Source organism: Ursus americanus, chromosome 8 (genome assembly GCF_024610735.1).
Source record: "Ursus americanus isolate L20-20 chromosome 8, mUrsAme1.1.p, whole genome shotgun sequence".
Taxonomy (NCBI): Eukaryota; Metazoa; Chordata; class Mammalia; order Carnivora; family Ursidae; genus Ursus; species Ursus americanus.
The window spans coordinates 52,307,146-52,334,565 of record NC_142134.1 but is presented as its reverse complement, the minus strand read 5'-3'; the positions used below and the strand labels follow the sequence as shown (position 1 = coordinate 52,334,565).

Sequence of the window (27,420 nt, the reverse complement as noted above, 5' to 3'; positions counted from 1 at the left end):
TTTGCATACGTTAAGCCCCCAATAAATATTTGTGGAATGCAGAATGAATGTTAAATAATCTGGAAGGGCAGCGATTGCAAATAGCAGAAAACCTGAGACTAATATAAAGAAGTGCTGAATAGATACAACAAATGAATCAATGAATCACACTGGAATTATTATTGTTATTATTTCTGGTTTCAGGTATAAAATTTAGTGATTCCTCACTTCCATAAAACAGCCAGTGCTCATCAACAAGTGCCCTCCGTAACACCCATCACCCATCTAGCCCGATTCCCCCCCCACCCCCCTCCAACAACCCACAGTTTGTTCTCTTTACTGAAGAGTTTCTTATGGTTTGCGTCTCTCTCTCTTCTTTTCCCCTTTCTGTATGTTCATCTGTTTTGTTTCTTAAATTCTACATATCAGTGAAATCATACGGTATTTGTCTTTCTCTGACTGACTGACTTCGCCCAGCATATTACACAATAGCTCTATCCAATCAAACTGAAATTAATCCCAATTCAAATGGACAATGACTAAAACTCAATCAGCTGCAAAAAATAAATGGGAACACACATATCTAGCCATGAAATTCAAGAGGTAGCAAGAGTTAGCTGCAGAACACTCTTCCTGCCCACACCAACTTCCCACAAGAAGTTAAATTATTTTCAGCTTCGTCTTCTGGGGGACTTCAGTTTTGTACTTGTGTAGTCTTCACAGGATCTTCCCATGTATTACCTCATTCAACCTTCACAACAATTCTCTAGTGTGGGTTTTTTTTTTTAGCTAGAATAACAAGAGGGAGAACTGAGGCTACGGGGAGGGGATGATTTATCCAAGATGCTAAAGCCAGTTAGCAACAGGGCCAGTACTAGAGCTTGGGTCTCTTGCTTTCAAGACCCGGGCCCTTTCCCCTATAGTTCCATGGAGTAAGTAGCAGCTTCCTGTCATTCTTGATAAACGTGTGTCCCCAATAGAGCAATCAATGTTTTTGAAGCAGATGGTCAAAGAACACTCACACCGATGGACAAAATGGGTGGAAAGCAATTTAGAAATACATAAAACAATTTTGAAAATAGGTAACCTATTCCTGGGATTAACAGAAGGAAATAATTCAAACAAATTAAAAGCTATATGCCCAAAGTTAGTTATTACAACATTACTTATGATAGGAAAAAAAGAGAAGAAGGAAGGAAGGAAGGAAGGAAGGAAGGAAGGAAGGAAGGAAGGGAAAAATAAGCTAGTTCCTACCAAAAGAGAGAGATGACTAAGTAAACCATATTTCATCAAATTGATGGTTATGAAGACAAGTAAGATGGGAAACGTTTGAAGTGATTTCAGCTGGGAAACATATTTGGAAAAGCTGGAAGGGAACACAGAAATATGAAAACAGTTTGCTGTGGCTGTGGAATTTTAAAATAAATTTTGTTTAACCATTTTTATTTAATACTTTATGAAATAATTTTAACAATAAACAAGTTTAGAGTTCACATGAAGATATTTCCACCACAATGTGACTAAAATCATGCAGATTTGGAAATTGAGCTTTTGACAAACAATGGGGGGTTCCTTAAATACGGACACGTGTGATGTGCTAGGTTTGCTCAACTGTCTTCAACCCATGTCTTCCACCAGCGTCCCCCCGTGTCTTCCTGACCTCTGACCCCATCTTCATCTTGTTTCTAAAGTTGTGCCCGCTATCTTATTTGCTTCCTATCATTCATAGAACTTATCTGAGTCTGGTCTTCTAGGGGCATCAAAGAAAGCGGCTACGTTAGACTAGAGGAGGGAACAGAGATATCCGGCCCCTGGCTGTCTCTCAATGACATCAGGCCCTGATAGCTGGTTCGGAAAGAAAAAGCTGCTGACTTCCCCTTTAAGCTACTGAATCTAAAGAACAAAGGTTGAAGCTCCCTTAAATCAATCATTCCAAAGGTAGATGGCCTTGTACAAGATAGAGGGTAACCTTGAAATCGCACAAGGACTGTTGTGCAAGGTTGCAGGGCCCAGCCTGAACTCCCGCGCCCCATTTTAGTTTTCCCATAGACCTCGTTTATGAGTGTCAGACCAAAGGACGCACCTAGATATCTCTGTTTCATCAAGATTTATGTCAAACTCACTATCTTGGAGCAATACTTTTTACCTTTTTACTTGGCAAACAGGATCAAGTTATAACGGTGTCACACAGAGCGCCTCCCCCACATTCCCCACATGAGAGTGGAGGGCAGTCTTCAGTCCAGAGCAAAGATAACCCTAGATGCCTTGATAGCTTATGCAAACAGCAGCAAAGGTGAAAGAGACCCTGTGGAACACGAAGGTCACCTTGGGGCCTGACCACATAGATCTATGCATCTATATACACATATCCCCGGAAAACTTGCTTGGAAGGGAATTGCAAATGTACGTGTCTGTTGTCTTCTAAGCTGTCCTATTTCTCATTAAAATGCTCATGCAACCAAGATTTTATCAGAGCTTACATCACCTTTCGCGCAGTCCCTGAACTAGGCACAGAACATCTACCTTAAAGAAATTCCCCTCTCCTTTTTTTGTTCCTATGAGGACTGATTTAATAAACACATCCTGATCCCACCTGTCTCTTTGGTGTCTGATGACATCGTATCTGCGAGGCAGCTAGTTAGTGACTTGGGATCCCACGTGTTCCGTGCTCTACCGCACACATGCGAGTGCCCAACAGCCCTGAAGAGACGTACTGATCACTGCGGTTTTTGTGAATGAAATTACTGAGGCTAGCAAGGGATTAAGGGACAGATCAGAATAGAGCAAAGAATGCCGCCTTTGAATTCTAGTCATGCGTGATTGCTTTTGTAACAAATCAGAAAAAAAAAAAAGAAGCAGTTTTCAAGTCTTTCTATTGTGATTCCAGCCCCAGAAAAGCCCAGAAAGAGCAACTAAGACCACTTCAGGTGAAGTCTGTCCCAGGCTCCCCTGTGATTCCTTCCAGAAGCTGGAACTCAGGCTCTGGGCTAGGGGGGAGGCCACGGCCTGAATACTTCCCTAGAAGGAGAGCATTTTTAAGTATCCTCGGGAATGTTTGGGTGCTAAATGATTTCGGGATCTTCCAGTGAAAATTGAGCAAGGACAGGTGGAACAGAGGTAACACTTCAAGGCATCAGCTCCTTCAGAAAATCTTTCAGGGAATGATTTAAATGAGCTATTCTTGCATAAAGCAAGGAGGCATCAGTCCTGGAATCCTTACCTCCTAGGTTAACACCTATCTCTCCCCAGACTAACACAATTCATGGCACATTTTCAGTGTCCACAGGATCTATTAGCTTTGTTAGTTTTTTTTTTTTTAAGATTTTATTTATTTATTTGACAGAGAGAGAGAGAGCACAAGCAGGGTGAGCGGCAGAGGGAGAGGGTTCCCTGCTGAGCAGGGAGCCCAATGCGGGGGGCTCAATCCCAGGACCCCAAGATAATGACCTGAGCTGAAGACAGGTGCTTAACCTACTAAGCCACCCAGGCGCCCCCAAGTTGTTTTCTTTCTTTCTTTTTTCTTTTTTTAAGATTTATTTGTTTATTAGAGAGAGAGAGAGCATGAGCAGGGCGAGGGGCAGAGGGAGAGGGAGACAAGCAGACTCCTGGAGCAGGAAGCTGGTCGGTCATGGAGCTCGATCCCAGGAGCCCAAGATCACGACCTGAGCCGCAACCAAGCTTCGGACACTCAAGCAACTGAGCCACCCAGGCGCCCCAGGATCTATTAGGTTTGAACCATTGCTCAGATCTGATTGTTGCTGGCCTACAAAAAGGCATTTCAGATCATTCAACCCAATGTAAAATACCTCTAATGAGCGAGAGACAAGCTAAGGAACAGAACAGAAAGCATGTATTGTGGGTTAAAAATACTAAGGGTTTGTGCGCTTGCTTCAGAAACACCCAAACAGAGAAGAAATTGGGACACCCGGAAAGAGACATCAGGAGGCAAGCAAGTCTGAGGAGAAGAGATGCCGTCACACAGATAAAGGACAATTCTAAGGCTGCCTGGGTCACAAAGTGACCTTGAGCATTACCTGGCCTAGAGTCCTTAATTGTAGGCCTTGATATTTGCTCGCCCTGACACAGCTCATGGCTCTTAGCAAAATTTAATTATTTTTATGCCATTTCATATGTTTTCTTTCAACATTCAATCTTATTTTCTCCATAAGATGATGGGCTTCTGAGGGCACAGTCCCATGCCATTTATTTCAGCCTCTCGGGGCAAGGCAAACCAAGCATTAAGTAAGCACTCAGTGAGGACCTATTGGACAGACTGGAAACCTATCATGAGGCTCTGTAATCAGAAAGCTCAACTGGAAATGTAAATTCTGGGAGGATCAATAGTAATAACGTGAATCTTCAAGCGGTCCCTTCTACATGCCTTACTGTATGCTGCGTATTTAATATATATGTTAGCACCACATCTAACAGCTTTACGAAGGGCGTTATTATTAACTTCATTTTACAACTGAAGATACTAAGAGATTTCAGAAAGGTTAAGTGTAAGTACCTGAACGTCAAGCCCGAGAGTGCTGAACCCAAAACCCACACTCTTTCCTGCTTTGTGTAGTCCCTGCTACCCTTTTATAATGACAGTAATAATAACTGTTATATTAATAATAATCTGGTTATAAAAAATGGTTATAAAAATTAAACTGTTATCTTAATAATAATAATGTTATAAAAATAGTACCAATAGTAGTAATAATAATGGCTTATATAGGGGTTACTCTGTGCCAGGCACTCTTCTAAAGGCCTTTACATATATTAATTCATTCATTCTTCACAAGCCTAGGAGATGGGCTCTGTTATCCATTTATAGGATTTTGAGAGTGCATTATCTTGGACTTCTAAGTTAGGGCTAAAAGGAGATTCTCTAGAACAATGAAAGATCACTGCTCTTTGTCTTTTTATGTAGAGGAAGAAACTCAACAATCCACATAATATCTCACCTGCACCCAGTCCCTAGAGGGTCCATGAAGGGAACCAGGGAGAGGAGAAGTAAGATGGAGCTTGGACCAGGGTTCTCTGCCTGTCCCTTGGCAATCCTATAGGAGAGGCTTTAGGTTGGAGGCACAGGAGAAGCAGACAGAGAACAGACTTTGAGATATCAGGGTTCCCTGACAGCTCTCCCCAGTGTGTCACTAATTTGTCCATGAAAACACCTTCTACCAGTCAAATTACAATCCTTGTGAGTAAGGACAAGAAAGATGAACAATATTTTCTTCTTACTAGGCTCATTCGAAAGTTTGGCATAACTACAACACAAACTTCCGCCCACATCAGAAGGGTTTGGTATCAATCACGTTGGGATCCCATTGGATTGAGCCAAACAGATCAGAAGACATGATGGATATACTCAAGTGTCAACAGTCCATGGTCTCAGTGCTCGGGTGGTTTGCCAACCCTATCCACGGGGACGGAGACTATCCCGAGGTGATGAAAAAGAAACTGCGCTCCATTCTACCCCTTCTCTCTGAAGCAGAGAAGAAGGAAGTGAGGGGCACCGCTGACTTCTTTGCCTTTTCCTTTGGACCCAACAATTTCAAGCCCCAGAACACCATGGCTAAAATGGGACAAAATGTGTCCCTCAATTTAAGAGAAGTGCTGAATTGGATTAAACTGGAATATGGCAACCCCCGGATCCTGATTGCCGAGAATGGCTGGTTCACAGACAGTCACGTGAAAACAGAAGATACCACAGCCATCTACATGATGAAGAATTTCCTCAACCAGGTTCTTCAAGGTTGGTTGCATATTAGCTCAATTTTTTAAACCTTTGAATACTTATCTTATAGGACACTTAAAGTCATCTTCAAACATATGATTATTGTTGTTGGGCTTTCCCACTGACCAATGCTGATAGAGTTTTTGTGGTACTCTCATGTCCTTTTTTAATAAAAGTTTGAGAACAAAATAATACTAGACTGTAGATACACATCCTTAATTGGCAACAAGGTGCCGTATCATTCTTTTTCTTTTTTTGAAGATCTTTGAAGTTTATTTATTTGACACAGAGAGAGAGAGAGTGGTGGGAGGGGCAGAGGGAGAGGGAGAGACTCTCAAGCAGACTCCGTGCTGAGCACCAAGCCCCATGTGGAGCTCCATCTCACAGCCCTGAGATCACCACCTGAGCCAAAACCAAGAGTCAGGCGCTTAACTGACTGAGCCACCCAGCAGCCCTCATGCTGTATCATTCTTTTTTAAAAGAACACATGCTACAAGAGATATGTCCCAAAGTTTTCTAACAGTAGTCTAAGAAGCTGAAAGCTTTTCTTGAAATTGTGCTCTTTTTAGGGGCACCTGGGTGACTCAGTTGGCTAAGCATCCCACTCTTGATTTCGGCTCAGGTTGTGATCTCAGGGTTGTGGGTTCGAGCCCCGTGTGGGGCTCCGTACTCGGTAGGGAGTCTGCTTCTCTCCTCCTCCCTTCCCCTCTGTCCCTCCCCCACTTGATCTCTCTCTACCTCAAATAAATAAATAAATAAATAAATAAATAAATAAATAAATAAATCTTTTTTTAAAAAAGGAAAAAAGAAATTGTGCTCTTTTTATTCTATTACATGACTAAATGCTGAAAAGCTCTGAAGACAAAGATAATGAGCCATGAATGGCAAAGTTGAGTCATTTCTATTGCTCCTGGATATTTCTCTGACTCGTACTTCTCCCCTCATTCCTTTTGCACTACTCAAGCAGTGACATCTACAGGTGGTTGATTGAAATAATGGAGCAGAAGACAAGCCCAAATTATGGTGGGTCTGTCCCCTACAGAACTGGGCTCCATTTCACCAAATATAAAGAAATTCTCAGCAGATCTTTCTAAAAGTTTGTAGCTCTCTTTAGAAGTCACAAGCCTAGGGGCGACCGGCTGGCTCAGTCAACAGAGCATGCAACTGTTTCTCTTTTTTTAAGAATTTTTTTATGAGAGAGAGAGCAAGAGTGAGACTAAGGTCAGAGCAGAGGGAGAGGAACAAGCAGATTCTGCACTGAGCACACAGTCTGTCTCGGGGCTCGATCTCAGGACCCCGAGCTCATGACCTGGGCCAAAACCAAGAGTTGGACGCTTAACCCTCTGAACCACCCAGGTGCCCCTGAGCATGCAACTCTTGATCTTGGGGTGGTGAGTTCCAGTCCCACATTGGGGAGAGAGTTTACTTAAAAATAAATAAATAAATAAATAAATAAATAAATAAATAAATAAATAAATAAACTAATTAATTAAAATTTAGAAGTCACAAGCCTAGAGGAAAATGTGGGTTCTGTAGGAGAGCTTTCAGGGAGGGTCTTCAGAGAGCAAGATCTTGTTGCCCCACACTGTGCAGCATGGAAAGAGCCACTCCCAGCCACGGCCATGTGCACTTGGGGGCCTCCAGAGCAAAGGACTCTGCTTACAGAGCCTGAACCAAATATGGTGCAGTCGGGCAGAAGGGGTATCCATTCCCTAGATGGTACTTAGAACCAGGGCCTACAGAAACATATTTATCTCACTAGAATCTCTGGGGTGGATTTTCCACCTTTTGGGAAAAGAACATCAGTGACAAAAACCCAAAAATGCAGAAAGGAGGCATTTCTGTGAGAGAAATGAAAGCTTTTAAGAAAAGAAAAATAGCTCGTGGTTGATTTGGGTATTTGTTGCTTTTATTGCTGCCATTGATTTCCAGATTTCATTTTTACCCAATTCCTCAAAGTTACTGAATCAGGGGCGCCTGGCTGGCTCTGTCAGTAGAGCACGAGACTCTTAATCTTGGGGTTGTGAGTTTGAGCCTTATATTGGGTATAGAGGTTACTTAAAAAAAAAAATCTTAAGAAAAAAAAGTTATCAAATCAGAGTTTTTAATGCTAGAAAGGTCCTGAGAGATCTTTCCCAACCTTTTCTGTTAAGAAACTTGCCCAGTAACAGCCTCCCAGGAGCATAGTGGCCTCCCGCCTCCTGCCCCTCAGCGGGCTGGTTCCCCCACAGCACTGTACTTGTTTCTCATCCTTATATGTCCGTTCACTCATGTTCATTATCAAAGCAGATTTTTCAGTCCTTACAGGGTTGTTTTGTAGAAGAGAGTTTGTCCACAAATGGGACCTAACCCAAGCTTGAGACACTCTTGGTCACGAGCAGATGTCTGTCTTTGGTCCCAAAGGGTTCTGAAGATTTCTATGCCTTCCGGCACAGATTTTCCCACTAATATTCTCAGGAATATTTTAAATTTGATCCTTTAATTGTGTCTTTCCCTTGTTGTGGGGAAGGGGAAGGACCATTCCGGATGAAAATAACTACCACCTTTCAAGTATCAACATGAATTTTCTATTGTATAAAATGAGCCTGCAAATGAGGGAAAAAGTTGGTTTCACAATCGGCTCCTGGCAACACGTCCCCCGGCAGATTGTTCGCGAATCAGAAACACGAACCAGAGTAAACATCTCTGCTTTTCTTCCTCTGTGCAGCAATAAGGTTTGATGGGATACCAGTGTTTGGCTACACCGCCTGGTCCCTCCTGGATGGCTTTGAATGGCAGGATGCTTACAGCACTCGCCGAGGATTATTTTATGTGGATTTGAATAGCAAACAAAAAGAAAGAAAGCCCAAGTCTTCGGCACATTACTATAAACAGATCATCCAAGAAAATGGTTTTACTTTCAAAGAGTCCACCCCAGATGTGCGGGGTCAGTTTCCCTGCGGCTTCTCGTGGGGCGTCACTGAATCCGTCCTGAAGGTGAGTTACAAAGTCACTATACCCAGGTGGACATAGAACACAGTATTTCATATCGTGTGCTCAGTGACAGCTGTCAGACAATACCAAATATGGTTACTTGGAGGTTCTGGAGGGGAGGTGGGCAAAGAGGAAGGAAGATGAGAATTAATGCTTACCGTGAGCCTTTCATGTGGCCGACTTTATTCTTGGCAATGCAGAGGAGAGGCTGCCCTCAGGAAGTATACAGTCTAGAGGGAACAAGACGTATACAGTCATTTTTGAAAGAGGCATTTGGTCAATAGTGTCAAAATTATAAAATTGTTTTATAGATTTTGTTTTGCCAAAAGCCAATTATTAGTGGCCCTTGGTTTAAATGGTTCCTGTTACTTGATAGATTTGAATAATTTGCCTTAGGAGGTCTCTGTATCCTCATGGAGCCTCCCATGCCCCTTCGTCACCTTCATCACATGACTTCCCGAAGTGCCACCTTCTCATTAGGGCTTCCCTCCACTCCAAAAAAACCCACAATCCTCTCATTCCCCTTTCTTCCTTGTTCCCCCATATACCCTATTCATCACTAGCTAACGTACTACTATGTACCGTACACATTTTCTTTTTTCTCTAGCTTTATTGAGATATAATGGATATACAACATTGTGTAAGTTTAACGTGGACAACATGGTGGCTTGATACAGTTATGTATTGCAAAACGATTACCGCCATAACAAAATTCCCATTTCTCTGCGGTGAGAACATTTAAGCTCTATTCTCTTAGCGACGTTGAAGTATGTAATACGGTAGCATTAGCTATAATCACCATGCTGTACGTCCGATCCTCAGAACTTCATTTTACCACCGGAAGTTTGTACCCTTTGACCAATATCTCCCCATTTGCCCCACCCCCAGCCCCCGGTCACTGCTTTATGGATTTTTCTTATTTATCGTGTTTTCCCCTGCTAGAATGCAAACTTAGTCTGCATAAGGGTGGAGATGTTCGAGGCTTTTCTCCCTGCTGTGTGCCTTACTAGGGCCGTGTCAGCTCTGTGGCCGGCTGTGCACCGGCCACGTACCATGCAAAGTGAAGTTGTTAAGGTCAACTTTTTAGAGGCAGATGAGCCCTTAGAGACCTCCTATACCAAAACTTTCGTTTTACAGATTAGGAAAGTGAGACCCATCAGTTCATAACTGAGACCGAAGTGACTTGCCCAAGGTAACATAAATAGTGGCATAAATAGCGGTTGTAACAGGCAACCCTCAGGCCCCCATATTTACAGTGCTCCTTTCAAAATAATAGCAACTATTTTTAAGCCCTTATTATGTGCCAAGCATATAACTGTTGTATATATGCACATTCTCTCTCCTCAATCTTAAAACCCTCATTTTACAAGCAAGGAAATTCAGGCTTAAGGAGGTTACATAACTTGTTCAGGGTACCCAGATCTGTCCGTTTCCTGACACGGTGCTAGAAGACCTCATAAGACCACACTATGGCCTGTATTCCAGAAGCATATGGAAAGACAGCAAGGTCTACAAGGGATGGGACCACACCAAAGGGCTCAAACCATGAGTGAACAAAGTTCACAGGTCATGAATCTCAATCCCTGTTGATACTTAAGCATGATTTAGTAAAGCCTCAGAGATAATAATGGGGGGAAAGATACAGAGTAACCCAAATACAGAACTGACTCACCTTCAGCTTGTGTCCCCTGTAGAGCCGACTCCTTATCCTGTCTCCTATTCCTATCTCCTCCACATGGCAAAGGCATGCCATCCTTTCCCTACCACTTCAGATGGGTTTATATTTTCTATAATTCCACACCCAGCAAAGAAAGATCCCAGGAGAGACAAGAGTTCCTGCCTGTATATGACCCAACCTGTAAGTGTCTGCCTCACCTGAAGACCTATTTGTGTCCCCGTGATTGACCCTGCAATTGTCTACCCCATCTGGGAACCCTACCCCTACTCTGAGGAGCAAGAGTGAATCACTTGGGTCAGAGGAAAGCAATTCTGTGATCAACCAGTTCTGAGTTTCATGCTTACCCCTGGAGCCCAGTGAGGCATCAGCTTCCCTTGAACTTGGACTAAGAGTGAGGATGAATTATTTGCCAAGGAGAATTAGAGTGTTTTTTTAAAAATCGGAGGATGTATGGATAGATGCTAAAAACCCAGATGTCCTCCATAGGAAGACTGACAAAATGAAAGTAACAGTTTAAAAATATTGGTGTGCCTACCTACAAACATCCCTATCTTATTTTCCCCCAGCCTCTCCGTATTCTTTTCTCCTCTAACGTTTTGTTTTGAGAAATTTCAAACTAGTACAATAAACGCCCATATTCCCTTCATCAAGATTGACCAATTGTTAACATTTTGCCACATTTGTTTTATCTCTCTTTTATAAACCAGTGAAAAGTGGCAAACTTTATTACATTTCACCCCAAAGTATTTCTACTCAAATGTGTCTCCTAAAAATAAGGACATTCTCCTATATCATTATAAATTATCATACCCATAATATTTAATATTGATTCAATATCACCTAACATACATTCCATATTCAAATTATCCTAAATGTTCCCCAAATGTCCTTTATAGATTTAGAAAAAAATTTAGATCACAAACACAAACAAGGATGACACATTGGTTGTCCTTCATCTTTAGCCTCCTTTAATTCAGAATAATTCCCCCAAGTTCATGGTATTGGCATATTTGAAGATCCCAGAACAATTGACTGTAGAATGTCTCATATTCTGGATTTCTTTGTTTCTTTGTTGAATTTGATAAACTTCTGGGAAGATACAACATAGATGAGGTTGTGTATTTCCCAATATATCACATCAGGAAGCACAAGATGCCATTGTTTCATTATGGAAGATGTTAATGTGTTGAAGTAGTAGTTACCACATTTCTTGACTCAGGTAGCATTTGCAAGATCTCTTAACTGAAAGGTACCTTTTCCATGTGTGATTAAGAAGTAATCTGCTGGTGACACTTTGAGACCACATACATATCCTGCTTCCCAACAACATGTCACTAATGGTCTTAATATTGATTCATAAACTTTACCTGAACTATTACTTTGCAGATGGCAAAATGGTGAATTTCTAATTATTCCTTCTACATGTATTAGGTAATCCTCTTAATTTCAGTGCATTATAATTCATTACTGTTGCTGTTTCATTAGTTCTTCTGATGCTCAGATTATCTCAAAGGTGGCCAGTGGGACTCCTTCAAACTGCTCCCCTGTGTCTTTCTGACATTTCCTTTTCAGTTTTTAAGTACATCCTTATTTTTCAGGTGTAAGATGTACCAGCATCACCTCATTCTTTTCCTGCCCCAGACTGGAAAAAGCCATTTCTCCAAGGAATCCAGGATCCTCTTAAGGAGGAACAGAATTTTAGAGCTAAGCACTTGGGAGCTAGGGTTGAGATCACGGTTCACCATCTCCAACTAGATCTCTTAACAGATGAATCACACCCACTTGCTAAACCAAATGCTTTTTGGAGGTTTTTAAAAGACAGGTTTTCATTTGATCTTGCCTTACCTCATAGCAAGATTGCTCTTTGTAAACACCCTTTCAGTATTATGATGCGCTGAGGTTTCAAAACCCTGAGATTGTCAATCTAAGATAAAAGGATTTTACTCAAATAATTATATGCAGATTTAACTTCATGCTCACATGATCAATGTTCTCTCGGTTTAATGTTCTAGGTAACTGGTTGGCAGATGGTAAGTGGGCAGTGATATGGTTTTGTAATTAGACTATGAAGGATGACACATGAGAAAACAATTAGAGGGTAAATATTTACCAAAGGTTAATTATCATTTTTTCCAGGTGCATTTAAATTCAGCCATAGGAGGAAAAAGTACTTTAAAACAAGTACAGAACTTCTATTTTCTCTTATTAATTTTGAGTTTGGAAATGTTTTTCTTACACCCTTTTCTGTTTTAATTTAGACTCAAGGGCCTAGCAGGCAATTTTTGCAACCACGGAAAACTAAACCCAAGTTATGACTACCTTATGTTTATAAACTGCTTTAGAGTTGACAGAGCGCTTTCCCAGAGTCATTGACTCGTCACCAGACACCTGTGAGGAGGGTGAGATTACTCTGTCACTACACAGAGTTGCAAAGCCCGAGTTTCAAAGGGGCAGAGTGAGGACAGGAGTCCAGGATTATCTCCTTAGTGGGGGGGCAGGGTACGACACATCATCAGATCCAAGAGTTGATTTGGGAGTTTCTGGGGTATATTTTACTGTTTTCTCCAGTCACAAGCCAAGTACCTTGCATAAAGAGGGTGTTCAGTATTCTCCTGTTGGATGAATAAATGCTGTGTTCTCACAGGCACATGGATAGGGACAACATAGATGCACTTGCGGTATCACTTGGACTTTTCAAATATAAGGTGTTAGAGAGTTGCATTCAGCAAACGCAAGGGGTCATCTGCTACACCATCCCACTGGCCTCTTGTAGGGACTATGGCTGGGTCAACCAGCTACCTCTAACTCTAAGTCCTGGTCTCAGTGAAATCCTCTACAACTAGAATTTTAACTTTGCTGTCAAGTTATGGCAGGGTTTGGAAGGTCCATCTTTCATGATTCCTTTTAACTGAGGGTACCAAGCCCAATTTCCTGAGGCATTTGAACAGAACCATGTGAGACCCCACTATGTAAGTTCAGTTTTTAGGACAAACGAACTAGAAAACATTTTTTCAGGGTCTTCTGAAAAACAACTTGTCTTCGAAGCCAAGCCCTGGGTGTGGTTCCTTCCCTGTTTTCTGGTCTCCCTGGGAGATTTCGAGAGCCAGGAGGGAGGCTCACCCAGCAGGCCTCTCCTACGGCATCACCAGGACAACTGCAAGAACATGGAGGTCGTTGTGAAGGCTACATGCTTCATTTACTTTCTCTATGGTCAGGAAGAGGCAAAATAGGACGGGGCCCTTCTTTCTCTTAGACCATGCATGCTAAGGGCCTGCCAGGTGTGCTTTCCGCTTGTTTTTCCAGACGCCTGGCTAGCTCAGTCGGTTAATCATCTGCCTTCAGTGCAGGTCACGATCTCAGGGTCATAGGATCCAGCCCTGTATCTGGCTCCTCAGAGGCACGCCTGCTTCTCCCTCTGCCCCTTCCCCTGCTTGTACTCTCTCTCTCTCTGACAAATGAATAAATAAAATCTTGACCGTGCTTGTTTTTCACAGCCCAAGGTGGTGGCTTCCTCCCCACAGTTCAGCGACCCTCACCTGTACGTGTGGAATGTGACAGGCAACAGACTGTTGCACCGAGTGGAAGGGGTGAGGCTGAAAACACGGCCAGCTCAATGCACGGACTTTGTCAGCATCAAAAGACAACTGGAGATGCTGGCCAGAATGAAAGTCACTCACTACAGGTTTGCTCTGGACTGGCCCTCAATCCTTCCCGCTGGCAACCTGTCCATGGTGAACCGACAAGCTCTGAGGTACTACAGGTGTGTGGTCAGTGAGGGGCTGAAGCTCAACATCTCCCCAATGGTCACGTTGTACTATCCGACCCACGCCCACCTGGGCCTCCCCGCGCCCCTGCTGCACGGCGGGGGCTGGCTGAACCCATCCACAGCCCAGGCCTTCCAGGACTACGCTGGGCTGTGCTTCCAGGAGCTGGGGGACCTGGTGAAGCTCTGGATCACCATCAACGAGCCCAACAGGCTGAGTGACATCTACAGCCACACTGGTAACGACACCTACCGGGCGGCCCACAACCTGCTGATCGCCCACGCCCTGGTCTGGCACCTCTACGACAGGCACTACAGGCCTGCGCAGCGCGGCGCCGTGTCTCTGTCTTTGCACTCGGACTGGGCCGAGCCCGCCAACCCCTACGCCGACTCGCACTGGCAGGCGGCCGAGCGCTTCCTCCAGTTCGAAATCGCCTGGTTCGCAGAACCCCTCTTCAAGACCGGGGACTACCCGCCGGCCATGAGGGACTACATCGCGCTCAAGAACAGGCAGGGGCTCTCGCGCTCCGCGCTGCCGCGGTTCACCGAGGAGGAGAGGAGGCTGGTCAAGGGCGCTGCCGACTTCTACGCGCTGAACCACTTCACCACCAGGTTCGTGATGCACGCGCGCCAGAACGGCAGCCGCTACGACGCGGACAGGGACGTCCAGTTCCTGCAGGACATCACCTGCCTGAGCTCCCCCAGCCGCCTGGCCGTCATGCCCTGGGGGGAGCGCAAGGTGCTGAGGTGGATCCGGAAGAACTACGGCGACGTGGATGTTTACATCACGGCCAATGGCATCGACGACCAGTCTCTGGAAAACGATGAACTCAGGAAATACTACTTAGAGAAATACATTCAGGAGGCTCTGAAAGGTGAGATTCGGGGCCTATCAGATACAGTGGAATGACATTCCCAGCTCAGGTGAACGAAAGAATGAGGGGAGAAGGTGCATTCGTGACAGCGCCAGCTGATTGGGGAAAATTTGGCAAGTTTAGAAAAGTGGTTTTAAAAAATCAAAGAAACACAAAACAAAAACAAATCACCTTAAATCTCACTCCCCCAAACAAGCACTGTGGGTATTTTGGATTACTTGCTCCCCCCATATGTGCTAGACAGTTTTAGTACAAGTCAAAGTTTTGTATCCAAATTTTTTCTTAATATCACATTGTAAGTGTTCCATGTCATTAAAATTGCCTTAATATTATTTTAATGGTTGCTTAATCTCAACATATGGACCTATCTTTACACATTTAAGCATTTCTCTGAGTGGTTTTTTTTTTTTTTTAATACTAAGAAGAAAGTACCTTTGGATATAAATCGTTGTCTTCATTTCTGATTATCTTCCTAAGAAGGACTGCGCACTATGGAATTTTTGGTTCAAATGTTACAAAGAGCAGTTCCCATCCCCCCTCCCCATGCAAGCTATAATTTTTTAATACTTTTTAAAAATTCCTCAATTTTATGTTTTGATGGAAGCAAACATCAGTGTTTGAGAGTATTTTACATACTCTTCCCAGTATTGGCTATCATTTTAAAAATATTTTTTAACGTTCGTAATAGACTTGTTGAAGCACCAAAAAGATCCCAGCCATATACTTATTTACTGAGCACCTAATATGGGCAGAAACTGTTCTGGGCATTATATCACCACTGAACAAAATAAAGATTACTGTCCTCATGAAGCCTCTATTTTTGTGGGATGAGAGTCAATAGATAAGATATATAGCATGTCAGAGGCAAGAAGTTCTATGGTGGAAAAACAGCAGGGAAGAGGGTGATCGGGAGTGGGGTATAGGAGTAGTTACAACTCTAAGGCATGGTGGGGGGTGTGTTCAAAGACCTGGAGGAGCAAGACAGCAAACCTGTGCAGTTGTCTGTGAAATGTTCCAGGTGAGAGAACAGCAAACGCAAAAATCCTAGTGTGGGAGCATGCCTGGCCTGTTTGACATTCAGGAAGGAGGTCAAAGTGGTTGAAGCATGAACAACAGGAGAAAGTAATCAGAGATGAGGTCAAGGAAGTAGAAGAGGCAGATCAGGCATGGCTTAGTAAGCCGTCATAGGAACTGTGGCTCTTACTCTGAAATCAGCAGGCTATGGAAGTTTTTAAACAGAAGGGGACATGACCTAACTCACACTTTTGAAGAATCACTCTGGCAGCTCTTTTTGGATACATTGTAAAGGAGCAAGAACAGAATCAGGGAGGGTTGGAGTAGTCTAAGTAAGCAATAATGGGGGATTGGATTAGGTTATTAAAAGTGGAGATGGTGAGAACTGGCTAGGTTCTTGTTTTATTTTGAAGGTAAATTCGACAGAATTACTTGGGGGGATGTGAGAGAAGAGTGAAGAATGACTGTGTTTTGGTTTAAGCAACTAAAGGGTGAGTGGCCATTTACCAGGTCGGAGGAGACTGGCAGAACAGATTTGTGTTGTTTGGTGTTGCATGGGTTAAGTTTGAGATGTCTATTAGACATCCAATTAGAGATGTCAAATAGGCTAATTGGAGTCTCAGGTTCAGAGAAGTCTAGGACTAAGATACAAATTTGGGAGTTAAGAGCAAAAATGGCGGGACACCTGGGTGGCTCAGTCGGTTTAACTGACTCCCTTCAGCTCAGGTCATTATCCCAGAATCCTGGGATCGAGTCCCGCATCGGGCTCCCTGCTCTGCAGGGAGCCTGTATACTCCCCCTGCTCGTGCTCTCTCTGACAAATAAAGTCTTAAAAAAAAAAAAAAGAGCAAGAATGGTATTTAGAAACAGTAAGGCTGGACAATTATCACAAGGGAGCAAGCAGAGAGGCCTGAGCACTGGAACACTTCAATATTCAGAGGTCAGAGAGAGGAGAAACCGGTAAGAGTGAAGAAGCCAGTGCCGTAAAGGTAACTAGAGAGTATGCAATCAAGGGGGACTTTTTTTGCTGAAGATATCAGAAGTTATACCATGCTCATATGGAAATGACCCAATAGTGAGGGGAAATACATGAGAGAAGGGGAGAACAGATGGAGATGTCCTTGAGTAAAAAAAAAAAAGAGAATAAACTTAGTGTGTACGTGGAAGAGTCATCCGTAGTAACAGAAGTATGATAGGTGGATAGATGTGATGGTGGGAAATTGAAGAATTCTCTTGAGTACTTCATTTTTAAGTGAAATGGGTAGGAAGGTCATCCCTTCAAAGCACGGATGACAGTTTGAGGGAGAGGTGTGTATCAGTCAGGTGACTAGGGGGAAACCAAGTGTGGTTATTGGGCAGCACGAACAGCACAGCTGAGGTCTGGAATCAGGCCAAATAGGCGAGATTTTTCTGCTTGTGACCAATCGTGGCTCCAGTTCTTAAATTTGTTTTTGAACCCTGCCCATGTATTTTTGTATTATTTATGGATCAAAATTTTATTTCAAAAATTTTTAAGCTTACACATATTTTTATTTTTATCAATCATAAAAGAATGTCAAAAAACCCTTTAATAACAATTGCTACTTTAAGGTTAGCTTATTTCAATGGAAACTAAATTCTTACTCAGATATCTTATAGCTCGTTTGTGATTAATGTTCATTTCTGATATTTTTCAGCACACCTAATTGATAAAGTCAAAATCAAAGGCTATTATGCATTCAAACTAACTGAAGAAAAATCTAAACCCAGATTTGGATTCTTCACATCTGAATTCAAAGCTAAATCCTCAGTTCAGCTTTACAACAAACTGATCGGCAACAGTGGCTTCCCTTCTGAGAACATGAGTCCTAGATGCAGTCAGACAAGAAACACAGACTGCATGGTCTGCTTATTTCTTGTGCAAAAGAAACCACTGATATTCTTTGGTTGTTGCTTCTTCTCCACCCTGGTTCTACTTTTATCAATTACCATTTTTCATAAGCGAAAGAGGAGAAAAATATGGAAAGCAAAGAACTTACAACACATACCATTAAAGTAAGGCCACGAAAGTTCTTAGTGAAACTGATCCTATTTATGTCTGCATGATAGAAAGTCTAAAAATTCACTCCAGTTCCGTATACTGGTAACTTACAGAAGACAATTTGAAATACTAGCGGTAACCAAGGTGATGACAATCAAGGTCTCTGTTGTGTGGTCCAAATGAATTTTTTGTTAGGTGTTCACATCACTGAATTCAGTTCTTGGATCTGAATTTACCCAGACAGTAAACTATGATGATTATCTGACAGACGCTTCATTAAGTTTATTTTTTTTTTAAAGATTCATTAAGTTTAATGAGCTGTTATTCATCATTTTTCTCTAGCTTTCTTCTAGAAATACCAATAGCTTCTTATAGTAACAAATTACTTAGAAAAAAGTGCGACTTTGGCTAGACTCCACAGCAGAAATTTAAAACTCTTAATACTGGATAGTAAGTGATTGTTCTGTCACTTCTAACAAGGTGCTTTTCCCCTTTAGAAAATACACAATAGGGTAAGTAATGCTCATTTATCATCAGTTCCAGCATAGCCTCTTAAGCACATTGATCCTAGTTTGTCTCAATAGAAATAAAAATCATCACTTATAAAACAGGGAATTTTGTGAGGTCTCTCCTTATATCAGATCTGATTTAAAAACACATAACTTCCATAACTCATCTCATGGGAAGATCACAGGACTAAGATTAAGGCGAACTAGACCCAATTGCCTGTTGAGACAGCAGTCACTCAACCTCACAGTACAGCTAATTCCTCTTTAACAAATTAACAGCATTCTTCCTCACTTGGATTTTTGTGAGACAACGAGATCTTACATACTTAGGAAAGCTAAATATTCTAAAATGACGTAAAGGTTTTTTTTTTTGTCAAGTCATCAAGGGATATTATTCCATAAGACATGATCTCCTGAGGAGCTCCACTGTTCTGACACCATGTGTATAGAGGGACCTCTCAAAAAGGTATAGAATGCAGCTCTAGCTTGACCTTGCAACTGTGCCCCTTTGGATGCAATTCAGAATGTTGATGGTCTGAAGGAGTTAAAACTTCTCCCACTGCATCTTTTGAAGCTGGGATTAAATAAATTCTTAAATCTGAACTAGGAGTTTGACTTTATTGAACTCCTCTGCTCAAGATTCATTCAGTGTATTCTATATGTTACAGGAAGAAAACCTGAATGTAAACCCATTTATGCCCATTCTTTAGGTTAGTCAACATTTAAATAACCATCCATTTCACATAGTAGCTAATCACTGTCCAAGAATTTACTGAGTCAAAGGAAAGCTTTTTTTGTTCAAAAAACCTTGGTAGGAAACCACCCCGAACTAAGGCAATTGTGATTGCTTTTCAGGTCTACCTATGTCAGAAGCCAAATTTTGTAGGTAATGGAGATTCTAATTGATAATGCACAGCAGGAAGTTTCAAAGACACTGTAATGAGATAACACAATTGGTCAAGTAAGTGTAAAAATGGGAAATCAGGTTTTTTGGCTGGCCAAATTTGAACAGTAATTGTGGTTTTCTATTCTCCTTCCCCCACTGTATCCACTCTCCCAGCTTTGGCAGTTTTTATATTATGCTTTTTATGCTTTCAAGTAATTTAACTCATGTAGTTGGCCTAAGGCTATCCACAATTACAACTGGTTGTTTTAATGTTAACTACGTGGACAGACTCTTATTTAAAACAACCATTTGGCTGGGTTTTTTTTTTCCTTTGTGCTACATGGATTCACTGACCTCAAAGTTCCAGTGAATGTTCCTATAGGAATTATCAGCTGAACAACTTATTACCAACTTTTTAATATCCAACATTTTGAAAAAGGAATGCATATTCAGTCATAGGAATAACAAAGATTTAGAATTAAATCAAGGTTTTGCTTTTCTGGTGTCTACTTTGTGCTCTGATTAAAAAGTATCTTGTATTCACGGTTTACCATTAACCTTCAATACTTTATGTCTTTACATTTAGAGCTGAAATTAAAACTTGTGTCCTTTTTCAAATTTGTTACTTTGCCATAAATTCCCCCAAATAGTCAAGTCCCAAACCAATACTTACAGTCCTAACACCTGGGAACTATAAGTTATTAAGCCATCATCATACAAGAACCCTTAGGTACATATTTAATCTCAATCATGATTAGTTATACTTATTATTAAGGTTTATCCCAAACTCATTAAATTTATAAAATATCATTTCAAACTGATCGCTTTTAACAGGGTAAGATTTTCAGAATTTAGGCCTGGGACTTGCTCGGGGGGGAAAAGCCCTCTTAAAATGTAATTAGCTTGTGTTCTATTTTGTGTGTGGTATTAGTTTGTATATTCAGTGTAACAAGCCTGTCTTTCACTAATAAGTCTGGTACATATGAAAAATATTACAACATAACCATGGTGTTGAAAGATCCTTTGTAGGGGCGCCTGGGTGGCTCAGTCGTTGGGATTCTGCCTTCAGCTCAGGGCGTGATCCCAGCATTACGGGATCAAGCCCCACATCAGGCTCCTCGGCTGGTAGCCTGTTTCTTCCTCTCCCACTCCCCCTGCTTGTGTTCCCTCTCTCGCTGGCTGTCTCTATCTCTGTCGAACAAATAAATAAAATCTTAAAAAAAAAAAGATCCTCTGTAAAATCAGGTGTCAGTACATTGACTAATTGCTGAATTCTCAATGTAATTTATTCCAAATAAACTGGTTTATGCTGATTATTTATATTCACTAACAATCTGGTCAATTTTAAGAACCATAAAATATGAATAGGTCTGGTGTATAACTGAATTCCGCCCAATACTGCCTCTGCCCATCTTCCCGAGCTATGTGCGTCTTGGATAACTTTCTTTGGAGTATGTTTTCTCATTATAAAATGTGGGTATCTAAACCTCAAGAGTTGGGAAAATAACACACAAATGCTTATTATCCATTGTAGACACAGAAGACATGGGATTCTTCCCAGGGAAAACTGTATTTTCCCTTACCACATCCAACTTCAGTGAAAATCACTCCTTAGCTGCAACACCAGCCTCCAATTGTTATCCTGTGAAGCCTCACCCATCCCATCAATCCACTTCGCTCTGTGAGAAATGACACTCCCACAGCTACCACTGCCTATCCACTAACACTCTCAATTATAACACCTTTATCCCTCTAGAATATTGCCATTTGGAAACTTCTTCCTCAACTCTCAAAATCAGTTTTGAAATCCTCAATACCTTCCAAAACATTTCTTTTCAGGCCTGTTGGTATTACTGAGTCTTTAATACTTTAATCTCCCCGGCAAGCTGGGTACCATTCACTCAGCAAATAGCTATGTGCCATGCATTATTGTTCCAGGTACCTGGAATATCCCAGTGAGAAAAGATCCATCCTCAAAAAGGTTACATTCTAACAGGAAAAAAAGCATACAATCAATACATAACAATGTAAACTATGTTACATTCTAAATGCTATGTACAAAAACAAGTGAAGCAGAGATATGTATGCTAGGATGGGGGGTGAGGGGCGAACACAATAGGCTGATCGAAGCAAGCTTCACTGAAAATGTTTAACAGACCTGAAGGTTAAGTTGCCACTTCAAAGAGAAAGAACTTCTAAAGGAAAGGTTTTAAGGCAGTAGTACTGAGGAACAGCAAGGTCAGTTCAGCCAGTCTATCAGAAAGATTGAGGGAGTGGAATTTGAGAAAAGCATTCTGGCTACCGCTGAAAACAGATGAGAGGAGCACAGCTGACCAGTTAAAAAGCTATTATACTAACCCAAGCAAAATGTTCTTCATTTTCTACATTATAAAAAATTTCAAGACTTATAAGTAGACACAAGGAATCCCCATAGTTTAGTTTTATCAATTTCCAGGTAATGTTTCACTTAGAACCCCATCCAACGCCCTCTCCAACCCCACTTTCAAACCAAACTATAGTTTTTCACTTATATTTCTTTAAAACTTACCAAGAATTAACTCCTTAAAACTTAGATTAACTCCTTAAAATATCTAGTTAGTTCATTTAAAATCAAGATCTCAGTAAGATCCATACATTCCAAATGGTTGCTCACTTCTTCAAGATTTAGAGAGCAAGAGAGCACAAGCAAGGGGCGGGCAGAGGGAGAAGGAAGCTCCCTGCTGAGCAGGGAGTCTAACATGGGGCTCCATCCCACGACCCTGAGATTATGACCTGAGCGAAGGCAGACGCTTAATTGACTGAGCCACCCAGGCACCCCTTTTCTTCGTAAGTCCTTAAACATACCTTACTTTGAAGGCAGAATCCACCACTTCTCTGATGGATTTAATGTGTAGTGTGCAAGAGAAATCAAGGTTGAATGTTTTGCCTGAGAAATCAGAAGGCTGGAGTTTCCATCAAATGAGATGGGGCAAACAGAAGAGGGTGGGGGCAACCCTCCTAAGTTAGTCTAGTATGATAACACATTTAAAGTGTGACACATAGAATTAAAAGATTCTGGAAGGGTTATCAGTTTCTAAAATATCAAGAACTAGCATGTGGGAGTAATGGCTGAGGTAGGGCAGAGTGAAGATTGAGAGCATCTTGGACACAATGTTTATCATGAACACAAATTCACCTTATCACTTTGTTCCACCCCTCCACTGCTTTTTTTTTTTTTTTTAAGATTTTATTTCTTAATTTGACAGAGACAGACAGCCAGCAAGAGAGGGAACACAAGCAGGGGTAGTGGGAGAGGAAGAAGCAGGCTCCTAGTGGAGGAGCCTGATGTGGGGCTCAATCCCAGTACACTGGGATCACCCCCTGAGCCGGAGACAAGACGCTTAACGACTGCGCCACCTAGGCGCCCCTCCACTGCTTTTTCTACAAGTTACCAGTATACAGACAAGTGACTCAAGCACACATACCTCACAAATACTCAAATTTATGCCTCTGCAAAATTAGGTACCTTCAGGATCTCCCCCAAAAGTTCTATATCCAATGAACAGTCACACGGTGTTGCCTGTCACCGGTACTGTATTCCTCTTGCCTGAAATTCCCTTGTTATTCCTTCAAAGAACTAAATTCAAGCCAATTCTCCCACGAAGTTGTACTAGAAAAAACTGTTTTATTCCTTGTTACTGTTCTTAGCACGCTACAATCTACTTCTGAATGGTTTAACAGCGAAATAGTTGGAAAGGATTATTGGTTTAAGAAAGAGCCCCAAGGGTGTCTGGGTGGCTCAGTTAAGCTTCTGCCTTTTGACTCAGGTCATAATCCCAGGGTCCTGGGATGGAGCCCTGCATTGAACTCTCCACTCAGTGGGGAGCCTGCTTCTCCCTCCTTCTGCCCTTCGCCCCCACTCATGCTCACTCACGCTCTCACACTGTCTCCCTCAAATACTTAAAAAAAAATTTTTTTAAAAGAAAGAAAAGAAAAAGCCCCAAATCAGTGTAGCTTTTATTGCATCTTTAAAACATCACAAATAATTCTGAAAAATCATCCGGCATCTTGCTGTTTCTGTAGACAGACAACTGTAAAAAGAAATAAAGACATCTGTCAATTTCCATCAATACCCTCCAAAACAAGTTTTACTCTAAATAATCTAAAACATTAAGATTGTGACTTGCTAGTTCATAGTAAAAATGCATGTCACTTTTTTTATTCTGCCATTTACTATGTTTCAGAATGTAACTCATTTTCTGCCATTACACTTCCAGTTTCAGACTTAGTAGGTTAAGACCTCTAAAACTAATGCAGTAAAGAAATTTAAAGACACAAGAACCTACCTCAGATCTTATTCATCAGCCTGCTGAACTGTTCCTTTTTCAGAAACATAGATACCATCCAAAAATTTTCTGATATCCTTGTTTTTAACAGTTGTGGCTTGCTGAATCAAAGCAGCTATTAAAGGTAAAAAGGTAGGAAATTACATTACCAGGCGAACTCATCTTAAAATAAAAGGATTTTCATTATATGCCATACTTAAAATTTATGATCTTTGGGGTAGTTTTTTGCTTAATTCCACAAATAAAAAAACTCATCCAATGAGAATACCATGTATTCAACAAGATTTAAACAAAATTTTGTAGGCATAATTAGGCATAGTAAACATACAAACCTGAGTTTGATACAAGTTCAATGTCATTTCCTTCAAGAATTAACTCATCTTTTTGGGCTTGAGATACAGAACAAGCAACACCTAAAAAGGGAAGAAGGCATTCACACAGTGTAAACATAAAATCAGATCTGTACAATATTTAATTTAAAAACATTTAAAGAAGTAACTTATTCCATTTACAATTCCACACAACAAATGAAGCTTATTGAGATTCTGATTTTACAGGACCTGACTTAAACTGGGCAAAATCTTGTGTTCTTGCTTGAATGAATCTGTTCCAGAGTAGTTCCAACAACTTGGAACAGTTGTTGCAAGTACATTTTCATTTTAACCCATTTGGCCATGAGACATTCCCAATTTTAGATGAGTAAAATGAGCTAGAGTTAGATGATTTGCCCAAGGTTGATAGAACTGAGATTTGAACCTATGCTATTAACCACTATTCAAATTTTTTCTTAGGATTTCAGTTTGCAAAGAGAATTAAAACACAGCTAACACCCTCTGAAACTACTCCAATGCATAGGTCTTCTAAGAATAACAATCAGTACAGCTACGATACAAAACTTTAACTGGCACAAAGAGTTATTACAAGCATAATCAAAATGGACAATTCTGAACTAATGGATTTACAGCCAACCCAAAACACCAGTCTTCACAAGTAAATATTTCTGAACCGTATCTAAAGGTATGCACACACCTGGCCTCATTCGAACCCTGCGGATGTATTTTTCACCCAAGAAATTTCGGATTTCAACAAGAGAACCATTCTCCTGAATAACAACGTTGATGGGGAAATGAGCATACACAGACCTCATCTTGTAACGGAAGCCCTGTTAAGTAAACAAACTATTAGCAAAGCTGAGCAATCTGAGGCAAATCCAGTTTTTGAATTTTGTACGGTGCTTACATTTATAATTTAAAAATGAAACAGTCCTCACATAGCACTTATTGTCAATATTTTTTAACAACAGTCACCTGTACCAAACCTTCCAAACTGTATACATAAACATGTTTCTGACTCTTTAATCACTGTAAAGCTCTTTAAGGAAGCATTTATTTTACTCCTCCTATGACCACAGTAAACAATGCCAGCTTTTAAAAATAAGAACCCCAAAGCCCTTCATCTTGGACACTAGACTAAATTTTACTGAGTTACTAAGGTATGCCAGATGACAAGAATTCATACAGGCCCTCTGTCCTCAAGGAAACTTAGCCTGGTAGCAAGGATAAATAGGGGAAACATGACCCAATAGGCTTCTAATGGAGTTGAAGGGTGCCATTATGAGGTGCGCTATCAAAGGACTGAGTTTTAACACAAAAAAAGCTTTTCAGCAAAGACAGCAACATGAACTGTATCTGAAAGGCTGGGAGGGAGAGGGAGTTGTAAAGAGAACACTGACATCAAATATGCTTTCAGGGAAGTAGGCAGGGAGCGCAGAAAGCAGATCCAGCTTTCTCTATCCCTTCAAGGGGCCCCGGTGGTAGGCGGCATGCCAACAAGAAGTCAAAGCCTACTCTATGTGCTACATTTTCTATTTAAAAAAGCCAAACAAAACAAAAAACCAAACAAACCCAACACCACACATCCTGAAGCTGTGAATTTTATTTGTGTGAAAAAAACACCATCAGCCTACTATAAAGACCATCTGGTCTTTAGTCACATTAATCACTTTATCCTAAAGACCCACGGATGCCTATTAAAAAAAACTGCCAAGATCCCCTTTCCCAAATACCTCAGTAAATTACAGGCATAATCTATGTTCCACAGTAGACATTTACATTGCATACATACATTACAGCTATGAAACTTCCCCTTCCAAAACGAAGCGGTCTGATCAATCTACTTACCAGTGTAACGCCCTTGATCATGTTCTGTACATGACTACAGATAGTGCGAACAGTAGCCAGTTCCTTTCTATTTCCCCACCATTTGTCAACTCGGAGCTGTAACAGAACAAAAACTTTATACGATTCTTACCAGTAATAAGTAGCCTTGAAAGAAAAATCCACTTATTCACAGAATTACTCTAGATCCGAGTATTAGCCCTAATTAAAGCAACTACATATATACCCCCTCAATTACCTTTTTTACTACTATACATCACTGGACCCATTTCACAAGAGAATGTCAACCCAGAAATACTGATTTTTCATGCTGCATCGTACTTCACTCCTAGAAAGCTAAAATACCACGCTTACAGGACCTGCCTGGTTCCTAAAATATATAATCAACTGCATTTAAAAAGTAAAAGTATTTTGTTCCTAACAAAATAATCATGAGGAAAATACTTGTTAACAGTATGAAGACCTTGACGCTAATCATCGATCACTATGGTACCAATACTGAGCTTTATAATTAGTCAGAATTTGTTTTCCCAACTTCACTAAAGCAGTAACACCAAAAACAAGCTACACTTTTGGACACCCGATTTTAAGCCAAAACACTGACCCTCAATTCTATAATTCTTTGAGCAACCAAATTCGGTGCTAGTACACCACTACCTTCCAAACAAGCAATGGATGCGTCAAAAAAACCGTATCTCACCCTCTTTTTTTTCTTTCCAAGAAGACTGAGTTCTACATTGATGTGATTGAAGTCCCTTCGCAGGGTTCCTCTGGGGCCCTTCACAATAACTGTACGTCCCTTGAGAGTGATGTCGACTATGAGAGAACATATTTGTGAGGCCTCGGAACAAGGTACAAAGCAGGCAATTAAGACCTAAGAAGAACACAAACATCAGGTCTCATACCATTTTCTGGAATGTCGACAGTCTGATTGCTGAGAATGGTCTTCATTCTGAAACACAAACACCTGGGGTTACGAGGCCGGCGCGAGGCCTGTTTGCGGCCACACTACCCTGGGCGGAGCTCACTCCTCCCGGAGACCGGCAAGCAGAAACCCCGGGGTGGACACAGGAGGACCCACCGGGACAGCAGCCCCCGCTGCGTTCCGGCCAGGAACGAGCAGCTCCTAAGCACGTATTATGAGCGCGGCGGGCGAACTCCCGAGCAGCCCTATTACGGCGGCGCCAACCCGGCAGGGCTGAGGGGCGGGGGAAGGCCTACAGGCCCAATACAGGACTCGAATCCCAGGGCCGCCAGATCCATATGGCGCTCGACGCGCAGGGGAACAACCAACATAGGGGTTCGGAGCGCCAGACTCGCGCCCCTGGCTTTTCCCCGAGCGGATGACTTCAGATTCCCAAAACCCACAAAGTTCAGAAACAACCTCACCTCGCAGAAGATGCGGCAAAGAGAGAGCGCCTTTCGTCATCACGTTCTTGTAGCCCGTAAGGGCCCAGCGTATGGCGTCATGAGTGCGCGACGCTCCCAGGCTA

The 27,420-nt window shown here is 41.7% G+C and overlaps 2 protein-coding genes across 4 annotated transcripts in view; one reads left to right on the top strand and one right to left on the bottom strand.

The window, feature by feature from the left end:
• KLB (klotho beta) overlaps positions 1-20,739 on the top strand; it is a 34,363-nt gene extending 13,624 nt beyond the window's left edge. For 2 of the 3 annotated variants that reach the window (XM_045816352.2, XM_087864202.1), the window contains exons 2-5: positions 5,215-5,725; positions 8,415-8,683; positions 13,853-14,996; positions 17,687-20,739. In XM_045816352.2, coding sequence (XP_045672308.2) covers positions 5,215-5,725; positions 8,415-8,683; positions 13,853-14,996; positions 17,687-18,048 — 2,286 coding nt within the window. In that variant the 3' untranslated portion in view covers positions 18,049-20,739. Of the gene's footprint in view, positions 1-5,214; positions 5,726-8,414; positions 8,684-13,852; positions 14,997-16,423; positions 17,658-17,686 lie in introns of those variants that run through there. The other variant, XM_045816353.2, reaches the window with a different exon arrangement.
• A 2,664-nt stretch (positions 20,740-23,403) lies between these two features.
• RPL9 (ribosomal protein L9) lies at positions 23,404-27,414 on the bottom strand. The gene is made up of 8 exons (XM_045816356.2): positions 27,317-27,414; positions 26,833-26,879; positions 26,628-26,743; positions 25,931-26,026; positions 24,780-24,912; positions 24,083-24,163; positions 23,751-23,865; positions 23,404-23,495 (listed from the first exon to the last, which is right to left on the bottom strand). Exons 2-7 carry the CDS (start codon positions 26,876-26,878, stop codon positions 23,759-23,761), a joined length of 579 nt encoding a protein of 192 aa, XP_045672312.1. The 5' UTR covers position 26,879; positions 27,317-27,414; the 3' UTR covers positions 23,404-23,495; positions 23,751-23,758.
• Positions 27,415-27,420: the final 6 nt, after the last annotated feature.

Excerpts from the sequence above, each read along its gene's own strand:
- RPL9 (XM_045816356.2), bottom strand. The coding sequence starts at position 26,878 with ATGAAGACCATTCTCAGCAATCAGACTGTCGACATTCCAGAAAATG. Across the intron at positions 26,027-26,627 it reads TTGGAAAGAAAAAAAAGAGG|CTCCGAGTTGACAAATGGTG; the intron begins GTGAGATACGGT and ends GTTCTGTTACAG. Across the intron at positions 24,164-24,779 it reads CAGGGTTCGAATGAGGCCAG|GTGTTGCTTGTTCTGTATCT; the intron begins GTGTGTGCATAC and ends TTCCCTTTTTAG.